The sequence below is a fragment of the Diaporthe batatas genome, assembly GCF_019321695.1.
Source record: "Diaporthe batatas strain CRI 302-4 chromosome Unknown Contig00030, whole genome shotgun sequence".
In the NCBI taxonomy this organism is placed as follows: domain Eukaryota; kingdom Fungi; phylum Ascomycota; class Sordariomycetes; order Diaporthales; family Diaporthaceae; genus Diaporthe; species Diaporthe batatas.
In genome coordinates this window covers 94091-108070 of record NW_025408577.1, presented here as the reverse complement: position 1 = coordinate 108070, position 13980 = coordinate 94091, and the positions used below count along the sequence as shown (strand labels likewise).

Below are 13980 nucleotides of genomic sequence, written 5' to 3'. Positions count from 1 at the left end.
TTGGTGTAAAGTACCTAGGTGGTTTCGGCCGACGCTCGAATCCTGGATTCTAGCACAACTAGTGTTCCCCCCTCCTTAATCTCCGCGCTCTCCGCGCGGAGCATGTTATCATGCGAAGGTGGACCAAAATGCTGTGTTGATAAGGCTCGGTTGAGCAGCCAGTACCACCTATATAAAGACAATAGAACACGTCTGTTTCTCTTACCTGTGGTGTCACTCGATCCACCTTCCCTTCCAATAAACGTTAAGAACACAGTAAAAGATATTTCTTTCGTCTTCTCATCATGAAGTTCACACTCTCTGCAGCCGCCGTCCTGGCCCTTGCTACTGGCGCTCTGTCTGCGGCAGTAGAAACGCGCCAAAGCGCGTCGTGTGGTGTTTACAAATCAGCAACCTCACTGCCTAACGATTCCGACTGGGGCGGGTTTGCCCTGTGCTGTGATTACTTGGGACCTAGCGGAGGCGACGTAAGTTTTCTGGGTGTTTCTAGTCTTCCTATGGAGGGCCCAAGGCACACACTAACACGTTCGCACGACAGGTTGCGGGACATTGCTGTGACCGAAACGGCGTCAACACTGGTAGCGGGGCACCGGCTTGCGAGTAATTCTAGGGTGACCTGGTTTTTACGTGCATATAGTGTCTTGAGCCATCGTGTTGTTCGAATTGTTCAAAACATGGTTTTCCGTTAAGAGTGTGATGGAGACATCAAAAGCGGTCCGCCGAATCACCTGTGAAAGCGATACCTCGGAGGTGTGGGATCAAAACCGGTTTAAATACTCGGAAGGAAATCGAATAAACACGAGATTCTGAAAAAGCAAACAGACCCCTACCCAGGTATAAGTGAAGTTGAGACACCGTTGAGAAAAGTTGCATTGGTATAGCGGCAATCGTTGGCAGGAATACTACGAGTGCGCACTATCTTCTTCGCACCACAAAGACACCGGCTGTGAACGAGGGAGAACTTCCAAGCGCATGCTTTTATCAATTTTTGACCGTGGCCACAAAATACTCTGATTCATCCAACAAAGACATGTGAGGCATGACGTTAGAGAAGCTGCAGGCAGCCGCATCAACTGATACCTGAATCCATAATGTGAGATAAGATAGCCAGGCCTCCAGAGAACACAGGCAGACACGTCCTCATAAGGGGCAGAGGTGACATGGTTTTCAGCGAAGTAGCTCGACACTTCTATGATCATTTATTGGTAGACCCCGACGTCCTCCTCTCCCGCCTTGCGGAGTGGTTGCTCGTTACTTCGCTTTTTGGTTTATTTTTTATTCGGGATTGATGAAACCTCTTCGCAGCGGCTCGATGTCTCGTGCTCGGGGATAAATTTCCCATGGCATATACACTTTGGGCTGTTGGCTCAGCTGAACCCGCGATAAGCTTGAAACCTGCGAAGGCGGATGTTGAGACTTGCAGCATCGCGGTTCGAATGCACATGGATCGACGAGCAACAAAAGTCTTTGGACTTTTGTAAAGCTATGTTCAATTTGCGGTGGCTCTGTATCTACTGTTCACTGAGCTATGGACGGGTTGAAGCCGCACTGTTACGCCAACCATAATTGGCTTCCAGCTGCTCCTGACGATTTACAGTGCCCACAATGGCACAAGGATCAATCCAACAACAACGGCCAATGATCCCAGACCACCCTTATACCATGTCCAGGCTGCTGCCGATGTCTGTGTAGGCTCAGCGCCCGAACTCGTTCCGTTTGTGCCACTGCTCGATGTTGCGTTCGCTGTGGCAGCTTGGATTTCATCCCAAAAGTCGCACATGCTGTAGTCCACGGTTCCTACTGTAAAGTCATCGCCGACTACGTTGACCCCGGCCGAGCCGGTTGAATTGTATCGAGGCCAATCGCTGCCCGGGTTCGCGTTTGTCGCCATGCTGTCCCAGGCGCCCAGCATCTTCGCCGCGAGGGCTACTTCTCCGGCAGACAGGCTGCAAGTTCCGTTCGGCTTCGGCATGTTACTCGTGCCGTTGAAGACAAACGGGATCTCGGCAGTGTGGGACGAAGCCAGTAGGCCAAGAGCATAGCTTGGGATGGAACCGTACCACGCGCAGGTAAGGGTGTGATTGAAAGAGTACGTCCAGACTGGCACGCCGTCTTGGCTTGCCTTCTGGACGAACCGTCTCGTTGGGCATCTGAACTGGGCATGTGTCATGACAGCAGACATGGCTGCCAGAACGGGGCCACCAGGCGTGCCGGTATATTTCGACAACGGGTACGTCTCATTGACCCTCTGCGCCTGCGACCCGAACCTGTTTGTCAGGAAACCATCATAGTCCGTGGAGTTAAGTGTCAGAACGCTGGTCTGGTATCGGCTGAGAACGAACAAGGTGCCTTCGTCCGTGGTAGACCCTGCCACGGCAGGAACTTTGAGGCCTGCTTCGAGGGGCTGCGCGGGAACAACAGTGCCGTCGACTATTATTGTTGGTAATGATGATCCACTGACTGGGCCGCTGGATGACCTGATGACCGCGAAGGAACTTGCGCGAAGACAGGCCACATCGTCCAGACCACAACCCAAAGCTTTAATGAAGGTCTCTGTCACGTTTTGAACTTCGGATTTGGTCGACAGCCGACTGCCTGCCCCAGACTGCATGATAGCGGCGCTGATAAGTGAAGGGGCTTGCGGTAGACTGCTAATGATGAACGTGTCGGCGGCACCTGCTGACTGCCCAAACAACAGCACCTTCTTCGAGTCCCCACCAAACGCTCCAATGTTCTCCTGGACCCACTGCAGTCCAAGGAGCTGGTCCTGGATACCCTGATTACCTTGAAGCCCAAGGCTGTCTAGTGCGAGGAAGCCGAAAGGGCCGACACGGTAAGCAATGGACACCTGGATCACTTTCTCACTGGCCGTGCAGCCGTCATATGTTGGGTTCGAGATGCCGCCAGCCGCGTTACCTCCTCCGTAGAGCCACACCTTCACTGGCAATTTCGAGTCTGGCGTGGCGTCGGCCGGAGCCCAGACATTGATGAAGAGGCTGCAGATGCGAATTAGTCTCGCATAGGAAGTATCCGGCGAGGGAAGGGACCCTACCAGTCTTCTGACTGTGGCCCTGGATCAGAAAAGGCCACATTGAATTGCATACAAGCAGGTGGTGGCTCCGTTGCCTGAACATTCTCGTAGGTCTCGTTCCATAACTGAGGTGGAGCGAAACGCAGGTCGCCCACAGGAGGCTGGGCGTAGGGGATGCCCAGGAACGCGTTCACATTATTGGAAGGGCATCTGGCCCCTTGCAGTGTACCGTTGGTGGTCTTGATAGTCGGTGTATCCTGCGCGGTCACGACGGTAGCTCGGCCGGCGAGGATTGCAAGGACTGCTGCCGTCCTCATCTTGTGTTTGAATAAAGTAATTATGCAACGGCCTGTAGTCGCGAAGTGGGACAGAGAGAACGAACTCGTCCTTTGGGCTGAATATATAACTAACACGGCAGTGAGAACGACAAGAGCTGTATCCCGGATGCAGTCAGGCCGCTTGTACGTGCCCGGTGGTCAACTGTTGTGGGTAACCCTTGTTATGTATACGAGCCCTCGAATGAATAGTATAATGGCTTGGCTGAGCAAGACCTCTGTCATGGTTGCTCGATGGCAAGCGCTGGGAGACGATCAAGCTCGAGGCATCATCGCTCCAACAAAGTATGTGATATGTCGTCGAAGCAATCCATGACAAAGCAGTGTTCTGGGTGTGTGAGGGTCCGAGATGAAGGGGGGTAGTTGCGATTGGCTCCACGGATCCAAGAGGATGCTAGAGCTATGCAGCATCAGGAGCTAGACAGGGAACTGTAGAACCCGAGTTCTGCGGTAGGGCCGCAATGTTTTAGCTGCGTGCCCTAGCACTAGGGTAGCCGAGCGCGGTGACATCCCGGCTTTTCTGGCAGGATGTAGCCTGCCTGCGCGAATTGTGTCTCGCGAAAAAGAAACCGATCCCGAGGGAGGAAGCGCCTAAATCCCATAGTCAGTTGCGGACCAGCTTCGCATCAGAATCCTGGTTCCTTCGCTCGCTCACGATCTGGTGGGGCACAGGTTCTAATCTTCTTTCGATCCCCCTCTACTTGTACAGTATCTCTTAAAAAGGAAATGTTCTAGGTTTACCGGAGATTGCTTGTTGGAAAGGCAGGGTGATATCAGTGGACACTTGGGGAGCAGATGTTCCAAGCCGCATGCTCAAGCTTCGGGAACCCTGGGGGGGTTCTTATACCGAGGACCTATAGGGCAAGCATCAGCTTGGGAGCTACCTACCTAGGCAGCTAACAGCAGCTGATCCCGGAAGGACATCCTAAAAGGGTGTTTCGTCACGAAGTCGTCCCAAGACCTTCGTCGTAAAGTAGGGACGACGAGCGAGTTGATCACTGTCAGGGTCTCATCTGAGCTTTTCTCCCCGACACCAAGTCCCCAACTACTGACCTCCGACTCCTCAACGACACATTCGAGTCAAGTCATCAGACGGGAAGCCAAGCTTGACACCTTGCAACATTGTCGACAGGGTGCGGCCTACACTACATGCTTCTTGTGTGCCTCGCTATCCCTGGGGGATTCTACAGTGTACTTGAATCTAGTCTGTTCTAGCAACCTCGGCTCAATCGGAAATCCCGGACACGGCTTGGTGTTTATGTTGATCGGCCGTCTAAGTGACCATCCACCAAGACGATCTCCGGGCTTGCAGTCGACCTCTCGGGATGTGTCTGGCCGGCCCTCCGCCTCTGTTGCAACCGCAAGAATTGTCTGCCACACAGAATGCCCAATCTGTCTATGATCCTGATTTGGGCGTTCTCGCTGTCTTAGAAAGGCGATTTTACTGCAAGGGTACATAGCTGCAAGCCACCGGAAGCAAGAAAGGGCTCGAATTCCAACACCAGTGCATTATTAGCATGTGACCCAGCTCAGAGCTACTCGTAACTTTCAGGTCCATGAATAACGTACCTAGGTAGGCGTTGTTCATGGATTTACATCAGGCAGCAACTGGTGCCCAAGCACCTCTCATCTTCATTCGATTTTTACCGACTCTTGCTACTTGAATGCATACGGCGCTCTTTCATCCGCTCTCATGTACCACCCCATCAAAAGCTTTCGCTACTCAGACTGCCACATTGTTCTGCGTCGAGGTAGTCTTTTCACCATCGCCATCATCAGAAGCGCTGCTTCCCTTCTCCTGGTCATACAGAACGCTGGAAGTAACCTTCAAGCGACCGGCAGCATCGTGCGTTGCGTCGAACTCGGCTAGCTCCTCGTTTGGTATCTTCTTGATCTCGTGGGTCTGCGCTCCATTGTCGAGCTTAATCACCACCTGCCGGAGCTGGTATCCCCTCCACTTAGGGATCAACTTGGCCCAGAACCAGTAGTAGACGCCGCAAGTAACGAGACTTGATGAGAGAGATTAGCCAGTCAGCTTGGCACGGTCAATATTGAAGCGGCTGGACGGTTTCATGCTTACATCGCGACGCCGGTAACAGCGTAAGTGGCATACCAGAAGCTCACGTCACCGGCATATTGGCCACCTTCGGGAGGGTACCACGGCATGACTAGGAGATAGAGCTGCACCAGGATGTTGAAAATGACCACGACGTGCCACGCCTTGAACTCGGGCTCCGGCAGGTTTGCACGCTTTCGTCGCCATCGCACCACGTACAGACCAACGCCCATCGCCACGTTGAAGGCGGCCGTCGGGAGGATCGCCAAGTCACTCACTGCGGACGGTTCAGCACATATTTGCGTTTGATCAAGGGCACAGAGACATGTCCGGAGACATGGACTCACCGAAGTTGAATGCATCACCCGAGGGCAACGCGAGGATCATCAGAGCAGTGAGAGCCCACTTGACAAAATAAGGCCCAATCGGTGTGCCGAATGGCTTGGTAGTGACCCAGAACTTGGTCCACGGAAGAACACCTTGTCTGCGAGCCCGGGTCCACTCATGTCAGATCGTTGTTGTGCAGTATCACATGCGACGAATTGCTGTGCTTACCTGCCACATTCCCTTATCATCCGCGATGAGCCCAAGAGGGCTGCAATAATATTCCCAAATGCGCTCAAGGCCACGAGGAAGTTAAGTCCACGAACGGCCCCGCTGTCTCCTAACACGCCTTTGAAGAACAAGGTGGCAACTGTGGTACCCGAGTTGACCAGGTCATACTTGGACACGGCGGAGAAGAACGCCACATTGGCAAACATATAGAGGACGTAGACTGTGAAGAGGGCCAGGAATGCATACTTGCGGAGTGACTTGACAGGATTCTGTGTGCAGAGATTAGTCATTGTGTCAAAGACTCGGCGGCAGGGCACCATACCTTGACTTCGTTTGCGACATTAAAGGCGTTGTTGTATCCTCCGTATGAAAAGATGATCCTGTAAAGCGCGTTGGTCAAGCCATAAGCCGTAGCGTTCTCAGTTCCTTGGAAGGCGTTTTTGAAATTCGCTGTCGGGTTCTCGATCTTGGTATTTCCACCCAAGACGACAAAGCCAGTGATGATGACGAAGAGTAAGGTGCAAATCTTGACGAGTCCAATCGCATTGGACAAGTAGTATGAATATTTCGTGTTGAAGGTCAAGGCTGTGCGGCGAGCCTGTCAGTTTACACCGGATCAAAGAACAGCGGCGAGAGGGACGTCTCACATAGGGTCGCAACAGTGTAGCCGGCCAACGCGACACCTTTCACCTGCCAGTCGGTACCCTTATGACCAGCAATGGCAAACAAGTAGTTAGATAATACTGCCAGCATGTGCGGTCAGCTGTGGTGAACTATGCCCAAGGTCTGCTACAGATGGTCCTACCAATGGCATTGCTGCTGGCAAACGAAAGTATGACATTTTGAACGGCAAAGGTTGTCGGGAAGAACCACATCGGACGAGGATAGGCCTGTTCTAGGAAGACCACTTCAGATCCGGAGCGGCTGGGGAAGTATGCGGTGAACTCGAGGTACACTGAGCCGGAGGCGATGCAGACCTGGTCGAAGAGACACATCAGCTTTGAATGACACTACCAGAAAGAACTGAGAGCCTTACCAAAAAGCCTATGGTCCAATAGATAAAGCTCAGACCAACCGACCCAGTTCCTGACAAGATGGCGGAGGCTGGAACAAAGTATGTTAGCGGACACCCGTGCAGGCTTATGCTCCAGTTGGTCACAAAGGCGTATCTTACGTGTCGAGTAGATTCCGGTGCCGATCATCATGCTGATGTTCAACAGCAGGATGGTAACAGGCCCAACAGCGTAGCCGAGGGGAGACTGGCTCTCAACCGGAGCACCGGATGCTTCCTGGTACGTCGCGCCCGCGTTGTTGCCTCCCTTCTCCCCGACATAGGTGATGCTGCCGTCGGAGATCTGGCTCGCGCTGTCCGCCGTGGCAACATCTGCGCCTTCTCGGCCGCTGAAAGGCTTCCTCCATGATACCATGGTGTCAGTAGCGACTGTGTAAGTATCTCTCAGACACAAAAGTACACACAGGCATAGACAAGTAGGGCATACGAGGGAGGGTTTGTTTAGGGGCTTGTAATCACTGACGTCGACAGCAGACGAAAAGCTGAGAAAGCCTGTTTCGCCTGCTCCATTATGGACCAAGATGGCTTCCCCTTATGAGGACTTGGCCGGATTGACCTTCGGGCCCATGCCATCTACATTTTGCCGCAGAAATCCCGATTCCAAGATAAATAGTCTTTGCCTATCTCCACTGTGCCGTACCAATATCTCAGAAATGGTTGCTATCAACCCAGGTAGGTTTGGCTTCATGCAGCCTGAGCAGCACGATAACAATGTCGGCATCCGCTGAGAGGATGATACAACTGCCCTGGTATGGTATCGGGGCTGCATAAGTGCACCAACCCCCCCTGGGCCGAGCACGCGATTCTCCCTCTCGGGGGCTGGCTGCATTGAGAGACGGAATAAACGCGGCAGGGTTTACACGTTACGGAGATAGAGTCTGTATGTATTCATGCACGGAATCGTCCCCAATGAGGGATTTCCGGATTCCCAGGGCATCCGGCGTGGCTATAAAAAGGACTTATCACTTGTTAAGTCGGGTGGGTTGCGCGGGATTCGCGCCGTCACGGCAGATCGCGTAGAAATGGTGAAATTCGGTTATTAGCTAACAGAACCTCAACCACGTCGCATCCTGGGATCAATGCCTCGGTGATGATAGGCCAGGGTCAAACATCTTATCGCGGTCCGTTCCGGACGTCTACCTTCTCCATGGGGATTAAGCTTTGATTGGTGGTCTCGAAAATACTTATTACGACCAGGCCGCGCACGCAAAGCCAGCATGAGCCTCTTTTATATTTCTGGCCTCCCCCTCGGCCCATTTGCCACTCAGGAGAGAGGGACTGAATTATTATGGTTTTTATAAGTCGAGTGGCACTTATGAATCATCATTTGGAAGGAGCTGTACCTCACTGTGCGTTCCACTTCACAAACATCATTAGGCATGGAGCAGTGAATCGGGCACTGGAGCTGGTGACTCCGAGTACTTCCCTCGTAAATGACTGGGCAGCAAGATTCGAGATTAAGTATGAGAGTTGGGGTATTCACAGGGCAATAACTAGACAATTCAGGGCTGAATTCAAATTGTATAGGTCATAAGTACTTAAGTATAATCGTACAAGGAACGACAACTTGAATGTATATGACAGCCACTGTATGAAGGGGCCCTACGCAACCACGTTTACGACAGGCTGAATGTATTCACAGCTGGCTGCTGCGACCCTCTACCTACTTACAACTGAAGGAATGTTCCAACGAGATGAAATGCCCTGACAGCAATGTGCGACCAACCCCCGGACTCTTGCTTGAGATGCGTGTATACCGTTTTTGATGACAAACATACATCTGGTGGAAATATTTGACGAGGATAAGTTGAGGAGTAATGTCAACAAGATGAATATCCAACCATCTCTACAATGACAGCACTTGAGGGCCGGGCTCAAGTGACCGCATCCCCCCACACCGAGGACTTGCACACCAAGGAAGGACTCTAGCACCGGCCGGGCGGCAATCGACATCTCAGCATCTGGATATTAATGGAAGCCACCAGCAAGCCTTGCAAAGCCTGAGTGAGGGTACGCCTGTATACCGTGGCTGCATTGCCTCGCCTTGAGGCACGTGAAAACGTGCATTCGTGCCTGACCGTCGCTCGGTGCCTCGATACTACAATGTTGTCGCACCCAGCCGCTCAGGCAAGGCGGGCTAGCACAAAATCACGCCAGGGGGCAAAACATCAAATGGCAGCGGTGGTGGGATGTGGTAGTTATTCCATATCAATCCAGACATGCTATGCTGCCGCTTTACCACACACACACACACACACACACACACACACCTAACTAGACGAGATGATCCTCTCGAGCTCCTCGGGGTCCTTAACAACACTCGTAAAATTCTCACACCCATCCTTGGTAATAAGCACATTATCCTCGATCCGCACGCCCCCGACGTCCCAGTACCTCTCCAACACCCCCGCGTCGATGTACTTGCTCGTGGCCGGGTCCTTCAGCGCCGGGTCGATGATGAACTTGCAAAAGTAGATGCCGGGCTCGACGGTGATGACGCTGCCGGCGGGGAGGGTGCCCCGCTTCCGCAGGTAGCGGAACATGGGGTCCGGGTCGGCGTAGTCCGGGTCGCCGCCCGTGTCGTGCGTGTCCATGCCCATGTAGTGGCCCAGGCCGTGCGGGAAGAAGGCGACGCTCGCCTTGCTGGCGAAGATCTCGTCCCTGCCGCCGCCCTTGAGGATGCCCAGGGCCAGGAGGCCGTCGATGGCGACGCGGTGGGCGTTGGCGTGGACGTCGTCCCAGCTGACGCCCTCGCGCAGCATGGCGATGCTCTCGAGCTGCATCTTGAGGACGATGTCGTAGATGGCGCGGCTCTCTCGGGTGAACTTGCCGCCGATGGGGAAGGTGCGGGTGATGTCGGAGGCGTAGCAGGCGACCTCGCAGCCGGCGTCGAGGAGGAGGTTCAGCTTGCCGGCCAGGGGCTGGTCGTTGCGCACGTAGTGCAGCGTTGCGGCGGAGCGGCCGCTGGCGACGATGGTGCTGTAGGCCTGGTTCTTGGAGCCGCGGGACACAAAGTGCGACAGCAGCACGGCCTCGAGCTCGGTCTCGTTGTGGGCGTGGCGGACCTTTTCCATGACGGCGCGGTGGGCGGCCGAGGAGATGTCGCTGGCCTTCTGGATCAGGGCGACCTCGTAGTCGGACTTGACGACGCGGGAGTACTCGATGGCCTCCTTGAGGACGGCCAGGTTCTTGTCCTCGAACTCGAGGAAGGTGATGTGGTCCGAGACCTGGCCCGGGATGGCGAAGACGGTCTTTGCGCTGTCCTTGGCCAGGCGGGCGAGGGTGGCGTTGACGTCGGTGGTGAGGGCGGCGTGGTGGACGTCGTACTGCTGGAGGGCATCGTCGGGGCTCAGCGGCAGGCCGGACCAAACGACAGACTCGGGGTCGACGGGCGGCACGAAGAGGGTGGCCTGGCCAGAGGCGATGTCGTAGGTGTAGTGGCAGTCGGGCAGGTCGCAGCCCGTCAGATAGTAGAAGTACCGCCGCTGCCGGAAGTGTTCCTCCTGGTCACAGTCCTCAATCATCCTCGTCTTGCCGCCCTCGAGATAGATGACGCCACTCGTTGCGCCGGGCAGTTTGGACTGGATGTACTCGGTGACCCGCTTGGCGTGGAGCGTCCCAGGGTACTTGCCCTTCAAGGTCTCCTCGTAGGGCGCCATCGCGACAGGCTGGGGCTGAGGTGTCGTTGTGGAAGGTCGGAAGAGGCGTGTTGTCGAGGTCGTGAATCGACGGCAGGGAGGTCTGAGACGTGACCAGGAGTCGCACGAGGAATATCGGCCAGCACTGTTGAGGACGATGAGACTGGCTACGGCCGGGAGGGTCGTGGGTGGTGTCGCTGCTCTCTTGTATGCTGCTGCAATGTGTGGCGATCGCAGGGCAACAAAGGGTCGCATGGAGGCAGGGCAGGTTGGATGTGCTCGGCTGGGGTAGGTACTTAGATAGAGCAATGATAACGCAACGGAGGGGTGGTTATCGTCGGGAGGAAGCAGACCACCAGACAGCAGAGAGAGCTGTCATTCGTGCCCCGCACTGGGAGCTCCCCGCTCCTGGCCTGCAGTTGATCGACACAGCCAGAACTCGGAGCCAGCCGAGGTTGGTTCAGGGTCCGTCCCAGTGTGGCCCCCTGCCTTGCTTCCTGCAGTTGGTATTTTCCATACTAGTAGATACATACCACTTATACCACACACAGCATGCACGCTGCAAATCATATAGAATTAAATCCCTGGGTGCCCATGGACGACCAACCACATGGGCAAGCTACCCCAGACGCTACAACCGAGAACTCACATGTCAAACAAATTACAGGATCTCATCCCCCTCCTATGCACGTTGACATTGATGGCTGCGTGTATATATGTGATTTGAGTAGGTAAGTACGTAAGTAGGTAGGTAGCTAGGTATATGCATGTATATGTAACAAGAATGCTGCTCGTGTGTCCCTCCGTGCCAATGCAAACATCATGCCGCCCCGAGTAGATGAGATGAGCACGAACAGATGACAGATGAACATGCCCAGGTCCAACAACAAACACCCCGTTAAGGCACACACAATAAAACATGAACCGTGACGCTTCGCTCCAAGAAGGCGGCCCCCAATGCAGTAATAGATGTGAGAAGATGACGATGACGATGACGATGACGGTCCTCCAATATGGTCGGTTATGTACTCCCCCCTCCTCCCACCCACCCATAGATCAATTATCATCCTTCGACCACCGCCTGGGGTGGCGGGTTCCTCGGCTTGGGCAGGTTCGCCAGGCTCAGGCCGGGTAGTGGCATCCTCCCAGCCTGCGGCCCTGGCCCTCCCCCGCCGCCGCCCGCGCCTATCCTGCTCAGGTCGGCCCCGTTCTTCATGTTGGTCCAGTGGTCCTGCAGCAGGCCCGCGCCCACCACGAGCTCAAAGCCGCACAGGAAGCAGAAGCTGATCTCGAGCCGCGCCAGCTCCACCTCGCTGACCCCGCCCACCTTGGCCACCTTGGCGTGCGGGTAGCTGAGGTCCTCGAGCGCCTTCATGGCCACCCTCAGCCCCGCCAACAGCAGCCGGTGCGCGTTCCTCTTGGTCACCGCCACCGCCCGCTCGTCCACCGCCAGCCGGTGGATGTACAGGCTCGTCGCCAGGTACACCGCCGTGCTCATGGGGCAGAACCGGTGGATCCGCAGCAGGTAGTCGCTGATGCCGATCGGCGGCGGCTTCTTGCTGTAAAACTTGCGCGTGATGGCATTGTGCTGCATGTTGAGCGGCTGGCTGTTGGCCCCGATCACCACGTACGGCTCCGGCGTCGACGACGGCGGCGGTGGCGGCACGAAGCTGCTGGGCTCGGGGCTGGGCGTCGGCCGGAGGCGCACCCCGTCGATGGGCTGTGGCGCCGGCGCGTGGAGGCCCGGCACCGAGAGGGCGGCCGTCCTGGTCGGCTTCGGGACGGCCAGCACGGGCCCCGCCGGGCTCTGCTGGGAAGAAGGCGGGGAGGTGGTGCCCTGGTGGTCGTCGGGCAGGGTGGCCGCCGGGCCGGGGGTGTGGCCGGCGTCCTGGACATGGCGGGCCAGCTCCAGCTCCTGGTCGCGCAGGCGGGCCAGGCTGTTCTCGGAGTAGTTGCGCACGATGCTCTCCTTCTCGGCCTGCATGCTCCTCATGTTGGGGATGTGGGGCGTTATGGGAGGGGGCGTGGGCGGGATGTCGCCGGTGATGCGCACGAGCGCCTCGACGCCGGAGCTGAGCAGCTTGAGGGCGGCCAGTGCCGGGACCTTGAAGATGTCATCGGGCTGTGCGTTGAGCTGCGGTGAGGTGATGGGCTGCAGGTCGAGGCGGGGCGGCTGGATGACCAGGACGGGGTCGGTCGAGGGCTTGGGCGGCGGCGGAGGGGACTGCGGGACGGAGCTGCCGCTGGACTCGTGATCGTGCTCGTGGTTGGGTGGTGCCCCGCCGTCCTGCGGGTTTGGCGACATGGCTGATATCCTGTCCTTCTTCTTCTTGTTGTTCCTCCTCTGCGGCCGTGTTATCGAGTCGGCAAAGGCCGGCAACAAACGCGCAGCTTTTATCTCAGTCGACCGGGGGCAGCGACAGCGAAGTGGGCCACCTTTTCTTCTTGTATATATATCTTGTCCGAGCGGGTTGGAATACGGTGTTGGACGTGGTCTAGATCGTGGCGAGGGCTTCCGTGTTGTCCAGCGCTAAGCTGTCCCACCTTTCCTTCCGTCTCCTCTCCCTTCCTTTTTTTCTGTCTGTCTGTCTTTCTTGCCCTCGTCTCCTCCTTGGCTCGTCTGCCAGGCTGCCAGCTGATAACCCTGTGACCTTGTTGCCGAGGCTCGTGGATCGAACTGTCCAGTCGTGGTGGAATAGTCTCGTCGAGGGGTACCGTGGGCACAAAATCAAAGTGGCGTGTCGTGTATGGTGGTGAACTAGGAGGGCCAGGGCGGTTGGTCTCTTTTCCTGCTTCGTGATAAATATATCGAAGCAGGACTGCTCATGGTCTCGTGGTTCTGTCGATGTCGCCCGTCCTTTGATCTACCGACCGCTTTTGCCTTGTGGATTGGCGAAACTGTGTTTTGCAGTCAGGGTTCCAAGGTTGGTTGGACGCGGCGAGGAGATTGAAGCCAGGGCATTAATTGAAAGAAGAAGAAAAAAAAGAGGTCGAGGGGTCACGAAGACACGAGAGAGACTCGAGAGAGAGACAAGGCCTAGTGGAGTCGAGACCCTGATTGTTTGGGATGGACTGGAAAAACGAAGCCGAGGCGGGACCAGGGCAGGGGGCCAGAGCCAGGCCCAGACACAGGCGCAGGTGCAGGTGCAGGTGCAGGTGCAGGGCTGTGGTCGTGGTTGTGGACGAGTGGAGGCAGTTGCAGTTTTGCAGTTTGCCGTCGCACCTGATGCCGTATCTGGGAGTACTAGATTTGGTGGGGTGGGGGTTGGGAAGGTGCATGTGGGTTGTGGGAT

At 55.7% G+C, this 13980-nt stretch overlaps 5 protein-coding genes across 5 annotated transcripts; 1 reads left to right on the top strand and 4 right to left on the bottom strand.

Moving 5' to 3' along the window:
• Positions 1-284: 284 nt before the first annotated feature.
• KVR01_013695 (uncharacterized protein) lies at positions 285-604 on the top strand (the record flags this gene model as incomplete). The annotated part of the gene is made up of 2 exons (XM_044789123.1): positions 285-467; positions 539-604. The coding sequence occupies 2 exons, from the start codon at positions 285-287 to the stop codon at positions 602-604; spliced, it is 249 nt and encodes an 82-aa protein (XP_044637340.1).
• A 987-nt stretch (positions 605-1591) lies between these two features.
• Positions 1592-3348, bottom strand: KVR01_013690 (uncharacterized protein; the record flags this gene model as incomplete). Its single annotated transcript, XM_044784595.1, has 3 exons — positions 1592-2864; positions 2934-2996; positions 3053-3348. 3 exons carry the CDS (start codon positions 3346-3348, stop codon positions 1592-1594), a joined length of 1632 nt encoding a protein of 543 aa, XP_044637335.1.
• A 1741-nt stretch (positions 3349-5089) lies between these two features.
• KVR01_013674 (uncharacterized protein) lies at positions 5090-7404 on the bottom strand (the record flags this gene model as incomplete). The annotated part of the gene is made up of 9 exons (XM_044785431.1): positions 5090-5375; positions 5447-5699; positions 5770-5906; positions 5978-6246; positions 6300-6562; positions 6625-6720; positions 6783-6954; positions 7014-7081; positions 7152-7404. 9 exons carry the CDS (start codon positions 7402-7404, stop codon positions 5090-5092), a joined length of 1797 nt encoding a protein of 598 aa, XP_044637319.1.
• A 1673-nt stretch (positions 7405-9077) lies between these two features.
• On the bottom strand, positions 9078-10994 carry KVR01_013692 (uncharacterized protein). Its single transcript, XM_044792865.1, has one exon. It carries the CDS (start codon positions 10940-10942, stop codon positions 9320-9322), a length of 1623 nt encoding a protein of 540 aa, XP_044637337.1. The 5' UTR covers positions 10943-10994; the 3' UTR covers positions 9078-9319.
• Positions 10995-11750: 756 nt separating this feature from the next.
• Positions 11751-13863, bottom strand: KVR01_013668 (uncharacterized protein; the record flags this gene model as incomplete). Its single annotated transcript, XM_044786611.1, has 1 exon — positions 11751-13863. The coding sequence occupies exon 1, from the start codon at positions 12990-12992 to the stop codon at positions 11751-11753; it is 1242 nt and encodes a 413-aa protein (XP_044637313.1). The 5' UTR covers positions 12993-13863.
• Between the last annotated feature and the right edge of the window lie 117 nt (positions 13864-13980).

What these genes read in the sequence shown, in the direction of transcription:
- KVR01_013692 (XM_044792865.1), bottom strand. Translation starts at nt 10,942, where the DNA reads ATGCGACCCTTTGTTGCCCTGCGATCGCCACACATTGCAGCAGCATAC.